This window comes from Prenolepis imparis, unplaced genomic scaffold (assembly GCF_030444845.1).
Source record: "Prenolepis imparis isolate NDT839.2.m4 unplaced genomic scaffold, iyPreImpa1.0 SCAF_8, whole genome shotgun sequence".
Lineage (NCBI taxonomy): Eukaryota > Metazoa > Arthropoda > Insecta > Hymenoptera > Formicidae > Prenolepis > Prenolepis imparis.
In genome coordinates this window covers 17,101,310-17,118,753 of record NW_028141166.1, presented here as the reverse complement: position 1 = coordinate 17,118,753, position 17,444 = coordinate 17,101,310, and the positions used below count along the sequence as shown (strand labels likewise).

Here is a 17,444-nt window from a genome sequence, read left to right as displayed (position 1 = left end):
GGTTTTCTCAAGGTTTTATAGTCGGAACTATGATATTTTTAACAAATAAAAGAGGAAATTTTTCTTGATTTTATCACGAATGTGGTCGCGCTAGTATTTATTAGAATAATATATCAAGTTTGCATTTTGCTTCAACATTACATTAGCCATTTAGTTCACGAGCTCGTGCTAATGTGATGAAAGGAAGAATCCAAGATAACGAGACGTTCATTTTCCTATTGCATCGCAATCTTCCTATTGCTACAACGAATGCAATCAATAAAAATCTATCTAAGTTAATGCTGGGCACATTTATAGATTTCAATATTTTTAATATTTTAATAAATTTTTATTATAATCGTATAATTTTATACTCGCAATATAAAGATTAATCTTTATTTTAGAATTTAAATAATTTTTTAAATTTTAGTTAAAGAATTCTTTATCAAAAATATATTCTTTTATCTGTGATTGGGCCTTACATTAAAGGAATTAATTAAAAATATATTAAGAATATAATAAGAACTGCGATAAATGTTTTTCAACATTTTGAAATCTTTGTGTTACGATATACAAAATTTAAAAAAACTGTATATTTTTTGCTTTTGCTCTAGAGATTTTGAGAGATGTGCATTAACTTAATCTTAAAAACGATAAACAAACAATATAAATTTTGCATTGGTATTACGATATTTTTTACGATCGTTATCTGCAAAGTTTGTTTAAAGTTTGTTAAACCTGAGACAGAGTTGCAATTAATTAATTACTTTTTTAATTAATTAACATATTCAAATACAAATTGATGTACAAAAATTTAATTAAAATGTTTAATTTTTTTGATATAAATGAGATTAATCGAACATTGTTTGATATGAACGAAATCAATTGAGGGTCGTTTGATTGACAATTGATATGAGCGAAATTAATCAAAGGGCAGTCGATTAACGATTAATATAAGAGAATTCAATTGAAAATCCTTTAACTGACGATTAATATGTACGAGTAAACTTAATCGTATTTGTTTTTCTATAATTTTTGCTTAAATTTATAATATGAAATCAATAAATATAGTTTTATGATTTTTAAACGACCGCAAGCTAACAATTTGAGATAGCCATAATGCATTTTTATCAAGCGTCACATTATGTTTTTCGACAATATAATTCTAAAATATAATTAAAATTGTGTCTTATATTTTTAATTTTAAAACAGAAGGATTTAATTATTCAATAATTAAATATTCAATGACCCGCAGAACACATGTGCGCATAGTTTAAACTTCGATCTAAGTTTAAACTATTATTGAAAAACCGACCCTTAATCGTCAATTGAAAGACTTTCAATTAAATTCGCTCGTATTAATCATCAATCGACCGATCTTCAATTGATTTTGTTCATCAATCTTTAAACAATATACAATTAATCTCATATATATATTAATCGTCATCGAACGATTTCCGATTATTTTTTCTCAAATTAATCGTCAATCCATAACACTTTAATTAAATTTGTATACATCAATTATTTAATTTTAAAAAATTTAATTGATAATTTTTCAACCACCGTTATCCGAAAGAAAAGCGACAGAACTCATGGTCCATGCTTTTCATATTTCATCAAACATTGTTCTCGATTATTTAACGCGGCAAAACATAATTCTTAATTATAAAATACATTTACTTGTTGTTTCTCTCTCTCTCTTTGCAACAATTAATTTATTTCATATTAAAAAAAAGTAACAATTTAATTACATACTTTCCTTACTAAAACTTTACATTTATATTTTATATAGTGAAATTAGGATTTAACATTATAAAAAATGTTTAACTGTTTCGTTCTTTTTATTTTTCTTTACTCTTGCTCAGATACTTACTAATTCATGTCTTTCCCTCTTTTACATGATATTTGCGAACTACGTGACTTTTTTTTACACTTTCACAGCAAGGAATTTCCAACGCGATGGTTTTAAGCCAGGTCAGACTAAGCATTTCCTCATGACGCATGCCAATTCTTGGAATATCCATTATGTCTGTTTCACGTACTCGTTTATGAATGGCGAGTATTCTCAAAAAAATGCGCATTCGATATACAGTAGTTTTATACGACGCATGTGTAATGTAAATGAGATGATAATGAAACGATAATCAAGCGTGTTATATTGGCAGTATCATGATATGATTGCAGTATCATGATATAATGCAGTATCATGATATGATTGTATCAGCAGGCCATTAAATCCTGAAATTAAAAACTTGATTTTAAAGCAAGGTTATATCTACCTTACTTTTTATAAAAAGTAACTCGTTACCGTTATTTGTTACTAATTTTAAAAAGTAACGCGTTACTTTACGTACTACGTTTACTGTTACTTAGAAAGTAACGATTCGTTATTTTTTCGTTACTTTTTTATGTTTTCGTTTTTTTGTAGTACTAAAAAGTAAGCTATTAGATTATAAAATTATATTATTTAATAATCAATATTAAATATAATAATCTAATGTTACAATTAAAAATTCTGAACTAGTATTTATGTAGCAAATGTACCTATATAGCATATATAGCAAGCTAATAGGGAACTAAAAAGTAACGGTTAATTCGTTATCATTACTGTAAAAATGTAATGATGTTACCGTTACCATTACAAACAAAGAAAAGTAATGATAGTTACCAAAAAAAAATAACTATAACGGTAACAGCGTTACTTCCTAACCCTGGGTTATATATAGAAAGATTTAAATATATTGTGTATAGAAAGATTATATAAACATCATAAAAAATAATTATTAAATAATTAATAACTATTATATTAAATAATATAAAAATATTATATAAATAATGAAAAATATTATTAGAAATATCATTTGTAGTTTTTCTCTTGAGTTTAATATATGTCACATGTAGACTATTAGCTATAATTAACACACCCAAGAATCCATTACATTTTTCTAAATTGAAATTACCGTAATAAATGACAAGAAGATTGCCAAAAAATAAGACTTTTCATTAACTTATAAAATAAGATTTTTTATTAATTTTTTATTAGCAATATATAGAAGGCTACATATTTTCATGATCTCTTATTTTCTTATTCCATAAATATTTACCATATTCGTACTTTTTTTAAATACTTTTAGATATTTTTATGCTTGCAGTTAATCTATTATTGTTAAATGCCGTAAGATCAGCACGCATCATCTTGTGCGTATATATATATTCATTATACATATATGTTATTCATTATGCCACCTGTCAATGACATAGGTACATATATATATATATATATATATATATATATATATATATATATATATATAATTATATATGTATAGACTAAATATTTGTATACTTTCACTATCGCAATAAGAGATTGAAAATAGCCAAGGAAGATAATTATCATTTATTTTAGTATCTTTTTTACTTTGTCATGCAACGAGAAAATGTTGCTTTATTCGTTCTCAACTGCTTACAAGATATGTATCTATAACAATAAAATATATAGAAATTAATCGGCTAAATTGCATCACTTGATTATGGCTTTTGATTATAGATTTTTTATATCGCTTGGCTAAAGCGATATAAAAAATAAATTTTAATATATGTCTTTACATTTTTGTGTGTACACGGATAAAATTAAATTAAAGAGAGACGGATATTTATAATTATATTCTTTTAGATCACGTTTTGCATTAGCAGTCATGAGTTGATATCTTATTATATAGAATAAAGAAAAGATAAACTTGGAACAAATTAACTAACAGTTTGGTTTATATATGCATATCTATATGTCGTACTGCACTCAGGGTTGGCCGGAAAAATCCAGTGAGTGGAAAAACCATGGTAAATTCCGGTTTTTACCGTCTCGGATTTTTTTATTCAATGGAATAAACTGGAAAAAACTATAAAAATGATTACATTAAAATATATTTATATAATTTTATGAAAAAATATGCGTTTGCTTTAATTAATAAATCATATTAATCACTATGATTAAAAAAATAAGAGAAATATAAAATCTTCTTTAATTCAAATTAATATATGAGATACATTTTTTTAAACTTTAAAGATATAAAAAATTTTTAAATTTATTTTATTGTTTTTATTAGAAAGTACCAGTTTTTGCCGATTTTTTTCCGGAAAATACCGGTTTTTACCACTGGCATGGACTTTATCCAAAAAATGTGGAATTTTGCCAACCCTGACTGCACTGCATGTATATACATACATGATACGCGATGAGTATTCACTGCAATTATTTCCTCTCCTTGACCGAGAAAGAGCATTGCCATGCATTCACATGGTTTGGCTTTTCGTTCGAAGACCGGTATCCGATTATCTTGAACAGTTGCGACGATGCGCGTTAGGTAGATATTTTGCGTGTTACACAATATGGATTGATTGGCCATTTGATTGTGTCAAGTGGCGAGAACAATAGCTTGTCTATTCAGTTAGGCATAGCCCCATTTTACCATCTTAATCTGTCACATCCGCGGTAACCTTACCCTCTATTATATGACGCAGACTTTTACGTGCCGGAAGTTTTATTCTATACTATTGCGCGACTGATAATATTGAGAAAAGACGAAGGTTGATTTTCACAAACGCCTATCGTGTATCGCGTGTTATTGCCGAGTAATTGCATGATAAAGACAATAAAGCTTTAGTTTGTGATTTATAACACACAATACATGAAAGTATGCTGTTTATTTAATGATAAAAATAATATACAAATAAAAATTATAAAGTATATATAAAAAATAATATAAAATATAATAGAAATAAAACATTTTTGGAATATATTATAATTTTAATTTTAGTATGTCAAATTAATTATATAAAGCCTGTATTAATTATTAATACGTGAAGATATTTTAATAATTTAATCTTATTGTTAATCCTGTTGTATTAATGATTCTATATTAGATACTTGTTAATATGATGAAAAATTGCGTTTTTTACTCTTCCATAGTAAGATAAGCTTTACTCATTTAGTGACTCATTTAATGACAAATGTGCTGATTATTATTTGTCTTTTATTTTAATTAATACTAGAACAACACAAGCGCACTACGCGCGCGCCATTCTTCGATTTTATATTAAAAAGAATGATATTAAAAAAAAATAATATAAAGTTTGTTTAAACTCGATTAATATTTTTTTCACAGAAATCAGCTGATTAAAGCATAAATTTGCTAACTAAAATTTAAAATAATAATATGGTAAAAAATTAAAATAGTAATATGTTGTAAATAATGTTATAATACCTTATTCTTGATTAATATTTTTTGACAGAAATCAACTGATAACTGTCAAAAATATTATAACATATTATTTAAAACATATTATTACTTTAATTTTTATAACATATTATTTTAAAAATTAATTAGCAAATTAATATTTTAATCAGCTAATTTCTGTCAAAAAATATTAATAAAACGAAAATTTGTTAATTAAATTTTAAAATAATAATATGTTATAAAAATTTAAATAATAATATTTTATTTTATTTTATTTGTTACAGATAGCATTGCTGATAAGCTGCGCGCGAGTTTGTGACTGCGAGATTCTCGAGTGTCGAACGGACGTTGATTCGTGCGATTATAGTTTTCGCATCGTTATTTCTCATTGCAAGTGCAATGCGCGAAATACGTGTGTGTCTCACGCGTCGCGTCGGGAGTGCCGTGTAAAGTGTCGGGCGATCGTAATTATTCGTGTTTTCGCGAGTGTCGTGAGTGCTACCATGGACCAAGAGAGGAGGAGGAGGCCCGGGGAGGCATCGGGCGACAGCGGGACAACTGTGAGGTATGCAAAATACCTAAAAACATTTTTTTCTAAATTGCATATTCGACCGTTTCCAGACTTTCAAAACACTCTGTACACATACATACGCACCCCCCCCTCCCCTACACACACACACACACACACACACACACACACACACACACACACACACACACACACACACACACACACACACATGCATATACATAATTTGAATATTTTGTTTTCAGATCAATGTGTGTGCTGTGGACTACAACTCTGCTACGTATCGGTGAGTGAGAAATTGTTTATTTCGATCAAGTGTTGAAAGTATTATAAAATCCCTTTCTAAAAAGGACATGTTAAGTCTATTCTCGCAAGTATTGTTGCATCTTTTCTGCGACGCTTATTGACTGTCTCGATTCGCATTGTGTGTTGTATTTGTAGCATCGAGAGAGTTAGTAGTTTGACAGTTTGTTTAAAATAAAATAATATGTTTTAAATAATATGTTATAATACTTTAAACTCGATTAATATTTTTGATAATTATCAGCTGATTAATGTCAAAAAATATTAATCGCGGATAAGGTATTATAATATATTATTTACAACACATATTACTAATTTAATATTTTTTACATATTATTATTTACAAATTTAATTAGCAAATTAATGCTTTATTCAACTGATTTCTGTAATAAATATTATTATTAATAAAGCGTTATTTGTTAATTAAATTTTAAAATAATAATATGTTAAAAATATTCAAATACATAGTAATATTGCATAAAATAATATGTTATAATATACCTTATTCGCGATTAATATTGTTTGACAGAAATCAGCTGATAACTATCAAAAATATTAATCGAGTTTAAAGTATGATAATAAAATATTAAAACATATTATTTTATTTAATTTTATTTTGAACAAACTGTTAAACTACTAACCCTCGCGATGACAGCCTCTCGATGCTACGAATATAACATACAACACGAATCGAGACAGCCAATCTGCATCGCAGAAAAGAGGCAACAATACTTGCGAGAATCGATTTAATATGCTCTTTTTAGAAAGAGATATTATTTATTTATGCAAACATAATTAAATTGACATACTCGATCGTAGAAATAATGCATACATATAACACGTTGGAATTATTTTAATTAGATATATTTATTAAGTGAAAAGTAAATATCTTTCTTAAAGATGTGTTGAGATTACTGTAGTAAGATTACAGAATATTAATAGATATATGAAGATATATTAATTATGTTATATATGTTTATGCAATTATTATAAATATACGTTTGTAAGAAATATTTAATCGCAATTTTTATAGATCTCGTTGTAGTATATTACGAGATAATAGGAAATTATATAATTAATCACTTTTACATGTTTTTATAAATTATATATATATGTCTGTATATACATACATATGTCGTAATTACGCTTGATCACCTAAAATGCATCGTAACAAATTAACTTTATTGTTTCATGAGAAATAGTGATAATATTCAATTTATGATTATTGGATCATATGAATAATATCAAAAATAAAATCAAAACTATCAAGAACTTTAAATCGTAGGTATAATTAAGATTTTATGTTATATATATATGATACAAATAAAGATTTTGTTATAAATATTTAATAATTTTAGATTATCGAGATAATACGAAATAATTATGAAACATGTTTAGGAAGAAATATATTAGATACATGATTATATTGAGATACGTTAATAACTGCTTTTGCTTCATACTATTATTTTGAAGCAGATTTCTTTTAATTAGAATATTTGCTTCACATCTACTGTTTATATGATTCATTAGCTCTCGAGTCAAACGCTTTTCTCGGATATAGTACTCCTTTCGCTACTCGTCCTTTGTGAAGCGCGCAAAGCTCGTTGGTTACGGGTGGTTATAGTCGTAGGTAGTTCTCTGTCGCTGCCCATTCTCTTTAGGCTGGTATCTCTATCCGAATAATCTTTACCCTTAGGACATCTCGGTCCGTTTATGTTCGTGTAGACAACATAGACCGCGAAGATCCCCACCAGGAACATCGCGACTCCCACGCCGCTTACCGTATATACCTGTAATCAGTGAAAACAAGCTTGTGTTGTATACTTCTGATATTTCGGCTTTCCGTCTAAATCCCTCTAAAGGAGCTCTTTTGGAGAAAGAGATTTTCAAACAATTTCTTATTATTTGTTACAATGATTTTTTCAAGGTGCAGGAAAAAAAAGAATATTGAAGGATCAACTTCTATTACACTGGTGAAAGATAAGATTTTAGAAAAATTATAATGCATTAAGAGTGAGAAAGAAAATTTTTTGAAAATTTCAAAATTTGTCCTACATATGATCTGTCACAAAAGTAATGAGATTGATCTACAGTCTTCTTTGAAATTGCATGACATTTTTATAAAGTATTTTGTAACCGCTCTTGAGGTATTACCATTGTCCACCACTCATCGTCCATTCCCGAAACTAGGACCGCTTCGCTATCCTCCTCGTCCAGCTTCTTGATCTCCTTAACGGTTGTGGCGCATCCTGTTAACAGTTCATTCTCTTGATTCAGTAATCTCCTGAATGTATATGGCGTATCGTCGCTCTCTGACGCTACATGGCTTTCCTCGGTTCCTTTCACATTGTCTTCTTCCTTTTCGTCCCATTTGCCCTCGCCCCAATAAACTTTCTCCGTGTTCTGGCGAACGATCACGCTACCCAGACGCTCCAGATTACTTGTTCTCGTCTTCACAGATAGATCGAGAAATCTCGATGCTGTCTGTGATTCTATGTTGTGTGTTAGTAACATGTTTGATATCACGTGGTTCCAATCTAGGGGATTTATTTGATTTTTACATTTCTTGTTTTTGCTGTAAAATAATATTTTGATAGATTATATTTTGCATCATAAATGATCATGATCTAATAATAGTATGTATTTTAAGAAGAGTTTTGCTTGATCAATTTTATCAATTAAACTATTTATAAGTGATTTTTTGTTTCTTTCTAAATTTAGAAAAAGAGAGAACAAATGTTTTATTCCAAAATTAAAATTAAAATTTAATTAAAATTACGTTAGACAATTATAATGATTCTTTAAATATAAATTATGATAAAATAAATCATAAAATTATCGTTTCATTAAATTATCGAGTGCATGTTAAATCTTTATTTAATTATACAAATAACTGAGGTTTGCAATTACTTAGTCATTGATAGTTTGTTATAAATATATTAAATAAATAGCTCTATTTTTATTATGCTTGTCTTGCAAAATTGTTTTATGCTATATACATATATATATGAGTTTTTTATCATTGAGCTTTTATATATATGTGAGATAATTATCAATTATAGTCAAATAGAAATTTCGCGATGCTCACCATAATACTTGTAAAGCCTTCACGTAAATTCCTATGGCATTCTCTAACCATCTGACCTGTCTGAGTTCCTCAGCATCATATTTTCCAGAACCGTTTTTAGATATCCACCATTCCGAATTCTCGACTCTCCATTGCAAATCATGAACTATATTTCTGGTGAACATGAATTATTTTATATGAAATATTTTTATTATACATATATGAAAAACGATATTATTTTATAAGAAATGTTGATAATTGTTGTTTTTAATAATATATTTAATTTTATCTCTTAAACACACATGTATATATATTAATATATATGTTATATACATATATATATATGCATAATATCTATGACAATTGTTGATTTACCAGTGATTTCATACGCAGTTATAATTCTGTGATTGATTTTACTTGAGCACATATTACGAATTCACTAAGCAACTCGTTATAATAATTAATATTCTATGCTCACGGAGTAATTTATTTTATCTTTTCTACTTCAATAAGTAATGTTCAAGTGACAGTACATAACTATCTATTGAACATTGTGTTACATGAGAAAATATTTTATACATGCAACATGTATGCATTTTAATACACTAGTTTACCATAAAAATAGAAAAAAACATAATTAATATTGCAAACAAGTATTTTAAATACATCGTATTTTAAAGCGACATTTTTATATACATTTCTCACACGCATGATATATTGTGATAATAAAGTTCGTAAATCATTTATTTTTTTTTCTTTTGGAAATAAAACAGAAGTTACATAAATTTTTTACATAGTTAATTTTTCTTAGCTTTTCATTTTATATATAAGTATATACACTCGTCAAAAAAATTATCACAACACGTAATTAATATCAAAATTTAGCATAAATTTAAATAAGCGTATCTCCGCGAAAAATTGTCGTATTTCAAAAATTTTTTTTTTGTTTTAAAGGGTAAAGTCTCTACTTTAAGGAACTTTCGTTCGATTTTGATTTTACTCTCTCCCCCTTTCTGCACCCCTTTAAAAGGAGGGACGTGTTTTTTTTTCAAAAAATTGCATAGTTTGACGTGTTCTACGGAATGTACTAAATTTTTTTCGCAAATATCATCATAACTATCGTAAAATATGGACTTTTCTCTACAAATTTAAAAAAAAATTGAATACCGTACGATTTTTTTTCGCGAAGTTACAGCATATCAAAGTTACCTATGCATTTTTGCCTATATATTTAATTACCGCCAACATTAGCATTACCCGATGGGCACTACGGGGAAGTTGCTGGTCGGATTTTGCCCATCGGGTGTGTGTGTGTGTGTGTGTGTGTGTGTGTGTGTGTTGGGGCAGGGATATATGTTCGTATACACACACACACCCGATGGGCAAAATCCGACCAGCAACTTCCCCGTAGTGCCCATCGGATAATGCTAATGTTGGCGGTAATTGAATACATAGGCAAAAATGCATAGGTAACTTTGATATGCTGTAACTTCGCGAAAAAAAATCGTACGATATTCAATTTTTTTTTAAATTTGTAGAGAAAAGTCCATATTTTATGATAGTTATGATGATATTTGCGAAAAAAATTTAGTACACTCCGTAGAACTCGTCAAACTATGCAATTTTTTGAAAAAAAAACACGTCCCTCCTTTTAAAGGGTTGGAGAAAGGGGGAGAGAATAAAATCAAAATCGAACGAAAGTTCCTTAAAGTAGAGACTTTACCCTTTAAAACAAAAAAAAATTTTTGAAATACGACAATTTTTCGCGGAGATACGCTTATTTGAATTTATGCTAAATTTTGATATTAATTACGTGTTGCGATAATTTTTTTGATGAGTATATATGTGTGTATGTTTGTTTTATATATATATTTTTGTTTTAATTTAATTTTAATTTTCTAGTTCTAATTGATAATTGAAGAATTCTAATATATAATACTTTTGATAATAGAAATATTGCTGGCATAAGTTTGTAGCCATAAAATAATTTCTACTTTGAAAGATATAAATATCATATAATTTAGACGAATGAGTTGTGTGTGTATTCAAATGATTTATCATATCTAATCATAAATAAATTTTAGTTATTTATAAACTTGTTAGACACATACATCTTCGTGTATTTGTCACATTTTTCTGAAAATGACTCATTATTCATTCATATACAATATACAATAACGAGAAATCTCGAGATTTCTCTGTGTTGATTTAAAGATAACCTCGGCGCAATTGCTGTTCCGGAGAATGAAACGTTAAAATGTTGGGAAAAAACGAAGATACGGGCAATTTTATCATGAGTTATAGAGGATCCTTCACCTCAATTGAGTTTAACACATTCGACGGAAATAGAAATCGTGTTTTCAGACAAGTATTTTAATAAATATTTTAATATTTTTTAATAAGAAACTTCCGCAACTTTTGCTAATAATGAAATATGATGCAACGTATGTAAATATGTAAAACGTAAAAAAATCGGATTTCATCAATTATACGTAATGACCGTTTTAGATCTCAATCGCGTTAAAATTCATTGTAATTTATGAAGGAACTTATGACTAATCTTCTATACTCAATTATTCGTCTCTACGTAATCGCAATCAACGATTCGCGTACATAATACTAACAGTACTTCGTCGAAGTACAGTTTGTGATTAATAATAAAGTATAGTATTAGTGTGAATAGCAGAGCGATGCACTGCTATTATATATTTATGCATATTTGAAGCTGTTTAAACGTATTGTGTGTGCGTGTGCGTGTGTGTGTGTGTGTGAAGATTATGATAATTATTACACAGATATAGTTTTGTTGATATTAAATATATAATTTTTGTATATGTAATTCTCTATTTAAATTTCAAAAGTAAAAAGCAAAAAATTACTCTACGAGCTATATTTATATGTTAGCACATGCACTTTACACATTTTATGTTAAAGTGTTTAATTTATTTTAAATAAATTATTTTTAAATTTTTTAACATTATAATAATCACAAATTTAATTGTCATGTTGCAATGGATCTATAATTATCAAAACACAACATGTTTAAATAACTTAATTAAATAAATTAAATTATTTAATTTAATTAAATTGAATATAATAATTGGCTATAATAAAATACATTAAGAATTTATATAACAAATAAGAAAAAATGTATTTATACATTTGCATTGTTAATCTTTAAGTTACAGTAATTGAATTATTTAGCCGAAAATACAAATCTTTGAAAATTCTCTATTCTAAGAAGATAGAATTTTTATTAATAAAAATATATTTTTTTCCAAAAATTAATTAGACAAAACAGTATATATAATTTGCAAATAAATTTTGTCATCGAACTTTTTAATAATTACCTAGAATCTTCCAAGAGCAGTATAGTGTTAGTTGATTTTATGCGATTTAAATAATCTTTCAAATTTCCTTCGCTGATAATTAATATAGTTGCGTTGGTAGACTCATTAAAAAACTTCTTTTCCGGTTTTCCAATATGTACGATGTGGGATGTATAATCTATAAAGTCAAAATTGATATATTTATTATACACACTATTTTAAAAAGGAGGAAAAATTTTAAACTTTCATTTATACTTTTCTCATCGTTATCGTGAACTATGACGCACAAATTCTTGGTAATGGCATCTATCGTTAGTTTTGTTGCAATATTTTGTACATCATCATCGTTTTCATCATTAACATTAGCTACTAATGTGAAGGATTTCCATTTTAAGATTTCTATCATTCTCAAGATTCCCTATAAAAGAGAAAAATTTCAAATTTTATAATCAATTATTTATTAATATAAAATTGTTTGAATATATTTAGTAATTTAATTAATTATAATTTAGTAATTATATTTAGTAATTTAATTAAATGGAATTTAAGTAAATGGTAATATTTTTTTAGAGATTGTTAGAGAATTATTATATTCAACTAGATTTTTTTAAAATGTATGTCACGCTTTTTTCGTGCTTTATTCGGTAATTTAATTGTATTTGTTATATGGTTAATAACTATTTATTTATCAACTATGATTATTATGTCAATTAATATTGCAATTATTAGTTTTAAACGTATTACTTACATCTGCCAAAAAATATTATTAATAGACAAGTAATATTTATACATAGAACTATAATTAGCAGAAAATAACGAATGAAAATTATGAATACAAACATTAAATATTGAAGTAAATTTACGATAAATTTATACATGAGTAAGAAGAATACGTATACGCGTACTCTTTAATTGTATGGGTACGTCATTAAATGCACTTTACCGTAGCAATAAAAAACTTAGCGGCTATTTGCGGATAAATCTTCACATTTTCCTTATTCTATTTATATTCGATTGAGCTAACAATTCAGTACTGTGCAATTTTATATGTAATGTTACATGTGTATAATGTTTTATATTTAGCAATACAACTTGCAACTCTTGAAAAACTAATATGAAACATATAACATATGAAAAACTAATTCGATAAATCGCTATTAAAATTTTTAATACAAATATATATTTAAATAATGATAATGTAGAGCTATTTCTCTATATGTGTATACATTTAAAAAAAATTGTATTAGCAGCCTATTTTTATAAATACAGTAAAGATAAAACTAGTCGTGAGAACATAATAATTAGATACACTATATGTATATTGATGATGTAATAATCGATGATGTAATAGAAGCATATTTTGATATCATTCTAACATTTTTAAATGCGTAACGATTTTATTATCGCATTATGCAAAGATCTCGATAAGCTCTCAGCATCACAAGTTAATTGTTTTGATTATCAAGTAACTATTTCTAACGGTCTGTAGAACGAAGTTTTAAAGCTCTCGATAAGCAATAACATTGAGAATATAAACTTCAATCAAGTACCTTTACTAGGTAAGAATTTGATTCCTCTGCCAAAGAATGCAAATATGGAGAAATCGATGGTGTTTTGACGATATGCGGCACTTCCAATATCGAAGTTACTTTATGTACCGCTTCAGCATTTGCCATGGTATCCGGTCCGATAATACCTAAATAAGTATAAAACATATGTACGAGTATATAAGTCAATTGATACAAAAGATTACTGAAATATTTCTCTATAAAAAAACACAAGCTTATGTATATAATATATTCTTTTATTTGTTTATTATATTATATATTTTTTAATCAAATTTTAAAAATAAAATTTTATTCTTAAAAATAATTATAAATAATTATAAATAAATTTTACTTTATAAAAATTAAGTTACAAAATTTAAATTAAAAAATGGATAAGTTGATCGTTTATTACTAACGTTCGATGAAGAAATTAGTATCAAATATGTCCTGTCGAAAAGATTCTTACCTAAATAATGAGGTGGATGCAAACAGTTGATATTCGCCCATACCAGAGCCTTCATCGTTGCTTTCAGAGCGCCCGTTATACTTCCGCAAGTATCAAAAACAGTAATTCCTACAAATAGTTTGTTTCGCGGTTGAATTTGTTATTTAACAATATTCTATTCTATTTGTATTATTGTTGTCAAATGATTAATTGAATGTTTCTCCCAAATTAATTCATACTCGTATATTTAGAATTTGGAGTGTCCGATTGAATCAGTTACTCTACTTCGTATTATTTCAATTTTTACCGATTTTGAATCCGTCGGTTTTGTTATTGTGAATCTCGGCGAGAAGTTTGGCGGCCTCGTAAAGTATAACGCCCTTTGCTGACACCTTCGTGCACGATGTATCATCGTGCACGGTTGTTAGGAGCGAAATTTGCGCGGTTTTACCGCATTCCGTGCGTGCACCACAAGTGCACGCGGCTATCACGAAGATTACACACCAGATTCGTGAGAAGTCCATGTTTCGATTAGATGGATCGATTCTTTTCCGAATTCTTCAAAATTAAAAAGAAACATAAATGCTTTCTCTCTCTTCTTTGTACGACTTTATTATAATATGTTATGGATATTAATATTGATAATATTAAATGACCAAAATATTTTACTGCCCACACTGTATGACTTATTGTCGCGAAATAATTACAAAAAATTTCTTCTTTGATTAATTATAGCCAATATAATTAAATTCGAAAATATCAAGCTCATATGAACAATTTTCTCTTTATTTTTAAATGCATATTCGGGGTATAGTTATGTCTTCGTAATTTTATTTGTCAATTATCTGAATGATTATACATATAATGCTATTAATTATGTAATAAAATGTGATGCATTGGAAAGATTATTCTATCGTACAATTACAATTACACATGACAAAGTTTTTATGTATACAAAATTTTGTGTATACACTATTATACACAATGACGTTCTTTTTAAAGTGTAGTGTCACTGTATCACGTCTTTTGTAATAGATTTCACTAAACTATCTGTCTCAACTGCAAACCATTGTATTGGATCCAGTGGAAGCTTTATAAGTTAACCGCATATATTATGCGAATTTGTAAGGTTTTAATGTGACCTCGAACAACAGAAGTTCTCAAAATCCATTGTTTGAAAGAACCAAAAAGAAATATCACAAATAAAAATTCTTTGAAAGGAAACTTTCTATAGAAATTATAATAAAAAACTATTTAGTAAATAGAATATTTATTAAATTTATATATGTATATATATATATTATATAAAACAAAATATTACATCATACATTAATTGATTATTTTTATTTTTTTGTGTTATAACATAAATATAAATATAAATATTTTTCATATTTAAAGCATTAGTTGGTCATATATTTATTTTTCTTTATTAAATCATTGCAATCAATAAATTTTGCATTGACAGTGTTTCTCGAAAATCTCTTCATTTATTTCAATCAACTCATTGCTTTTTTCCGTAGAATTTCAAAAAGCATGCATAAACGTTTACTCTGCGGTTTTATAATTTAATTTCTTATACATATGATGCAATATGAAGATAAATAGAATTTTAAATTTTAATGAGAAAGAAGGAAAGAAACGAAAACAAAAATATTATCGTTTTTGAAAGAATAGATATTGTTGATAAATATATGATGTTTAATAAATTATAATATAATTGAAGAGATACTTCTCGTAAAAAACAATTATACAAACAATTTTTAAATTAATAAAAAGTTATTTTATATTTTTACTTATTTCTTTATGGAAAAATTTATTTTCTTGTATCAAGATTTACTAAACAAATTATATAATAAATTACAAATTCAGAAGGAGGCTATATGGAGCCACGCGTAGGGTGTAGGTACGCAAATACTAAAAACAAACTTAACTAATGTGGAATCTACATACTGACGCACGCAGCGCAAAAAGCCCCCAGGGGGCTCACGGCTTTTTGCGCTGCGTGCGTCAGTATGTAGATTCCACATTATAATTTATTGTATTAAATTTACTGAAGAAGGTCCAAAGAAAGGACCGAAACGTTTAGATTTAATAAATTTGTTATTCCAACAAGTTTGTTTTTAGTATTTGCGTACCTACACCCTACGCGTGGCTCCATATAGCCTCCTTCTGAATTTGTAATTTATCAATGCAGGGAGCCTACATTGTTGACAAATTATTTAATAGTAATTCTTTCTTTTTCAACTAACTCTATTTGAGAATCTTTCTTAAATCACATATAAGCTTGTTAACAGGCAGTTGCTAAGAGGAATCCTTTATTTAATCCTTCTTACATCATTCTCTCTTGTGCAACTGTTAGATAATTAGAAGTATATTAAAGACACAAACATATATATATACGAGCGTCCTTTTAAATAAGTCAAACATTAAAAAAAATAAAATAAAAGAGAAAACTTTCAATCACGACACAATACTTGTATATATTTACTTAATTTTTCTATATAAAAATAAGTTATCATTTTTTCTTACGTACTTTGGGCATCGAAGAAAAAATAAGTTTTTTTTATGCCTTCTACATAAAAATTTGCCGCCGAAGAATTCAGTCAGTTCAGCACTGTTGCTTTCGTATGTGTATGTATATGTATATGTGTTGTATTAATAATAAAAATTTTCTTCTTTACTTTATTTTTCTTTTAATGTTCTATCAGACCTTTACTGTATATATATATAATATATAAAGAGATTTGTGTGTGTGTGTGTGTGTGTGTGTGTGTGTTAAGGAGATTTCTCTTAGGATTAGTAATTTTACTATTTGATAAGAATTTTATAGTAGGAATTTTTTTATATAATAATATTGATAATATTGACAACACAGATGGCGGTACAAATCAACAAGATAATGTATTGTGATGAGTATGAGAATTATATTAATTCTAATGAATAATACAAGGTGGCACCACTGTTTATACAACACACATAATCTATAAATTATTTGATATAAAATTATAATA

The 17,444-nt window shown here is 27.1% G+C and overlaps 2 protein-coding genes across 5 annotated transcripts in view; one reads left to right on the top strand and one right to left on the bottom strand.

Annotated features, from left to right (window-relative positions):
- Positions 1–17,444, top strand: part of Ethr (ecdysis triggering hormone receptor) — a 103,347-nt gene that overhangs the window by 19,148 nt on the left and 66,755 nt on the right. For both annotated transcript variants that reach the window (XM_083043447.1, XM_083043453.1), the window contains exons 4-5: positions 5,498–5,778; positions 5,988–6,028. In XM_083043447.1, the coding sequence (XP_082899573.1) occupies positions 5,498–5,778; positions 5,988–6,028 (322 nt within the window). The remainder of the gene's footprint in view (positions 1–5,497; positions 5,779–5,987; positions 6,029–17,444) is intronic.
- LOC145939761 (uncharacterized) lies at positions 7,315–15,492 on the bottom strand. Of its 3 annotated transcripts, none has more exons than XM_083044343.1 (9): positions 15,365–15,486; positions 14,741–14,991; positions 14,455–14,562; positions 13,992–14,137; positions 12,697–12,859; positions 12,463–12,619; positions 9,134–9,286; positions 8,200–8,620; positions 7,315–7,835 (listed from the first exon to the last, which is right to left on the bottom strand). In XM_083044343.1, exons 2-9 carry the CDS (start codon positions 14,955–14,957, stop codon positions 7,584–7,586), a joined length of 1,617 nt encoding a protein of 538 aa, XP_082900469.1. In that variant the 5' UTR covers positions 14,958–14,991; positions 15,365–15,486; the 3' UTR covers positions 7,315–7,583. The 3 variants fall into 3 exon arrangements, with proteins under 3 accessions (XP_082900469.1, XP_082900468.1, XP_082900467.1); XM_083044342.1 differs by having other exon boundaries at positions 15,359–15,470; XM_083044341.1 differs by having other exon boundaries at positions 7,316–7,835; positions 15,353–15,492.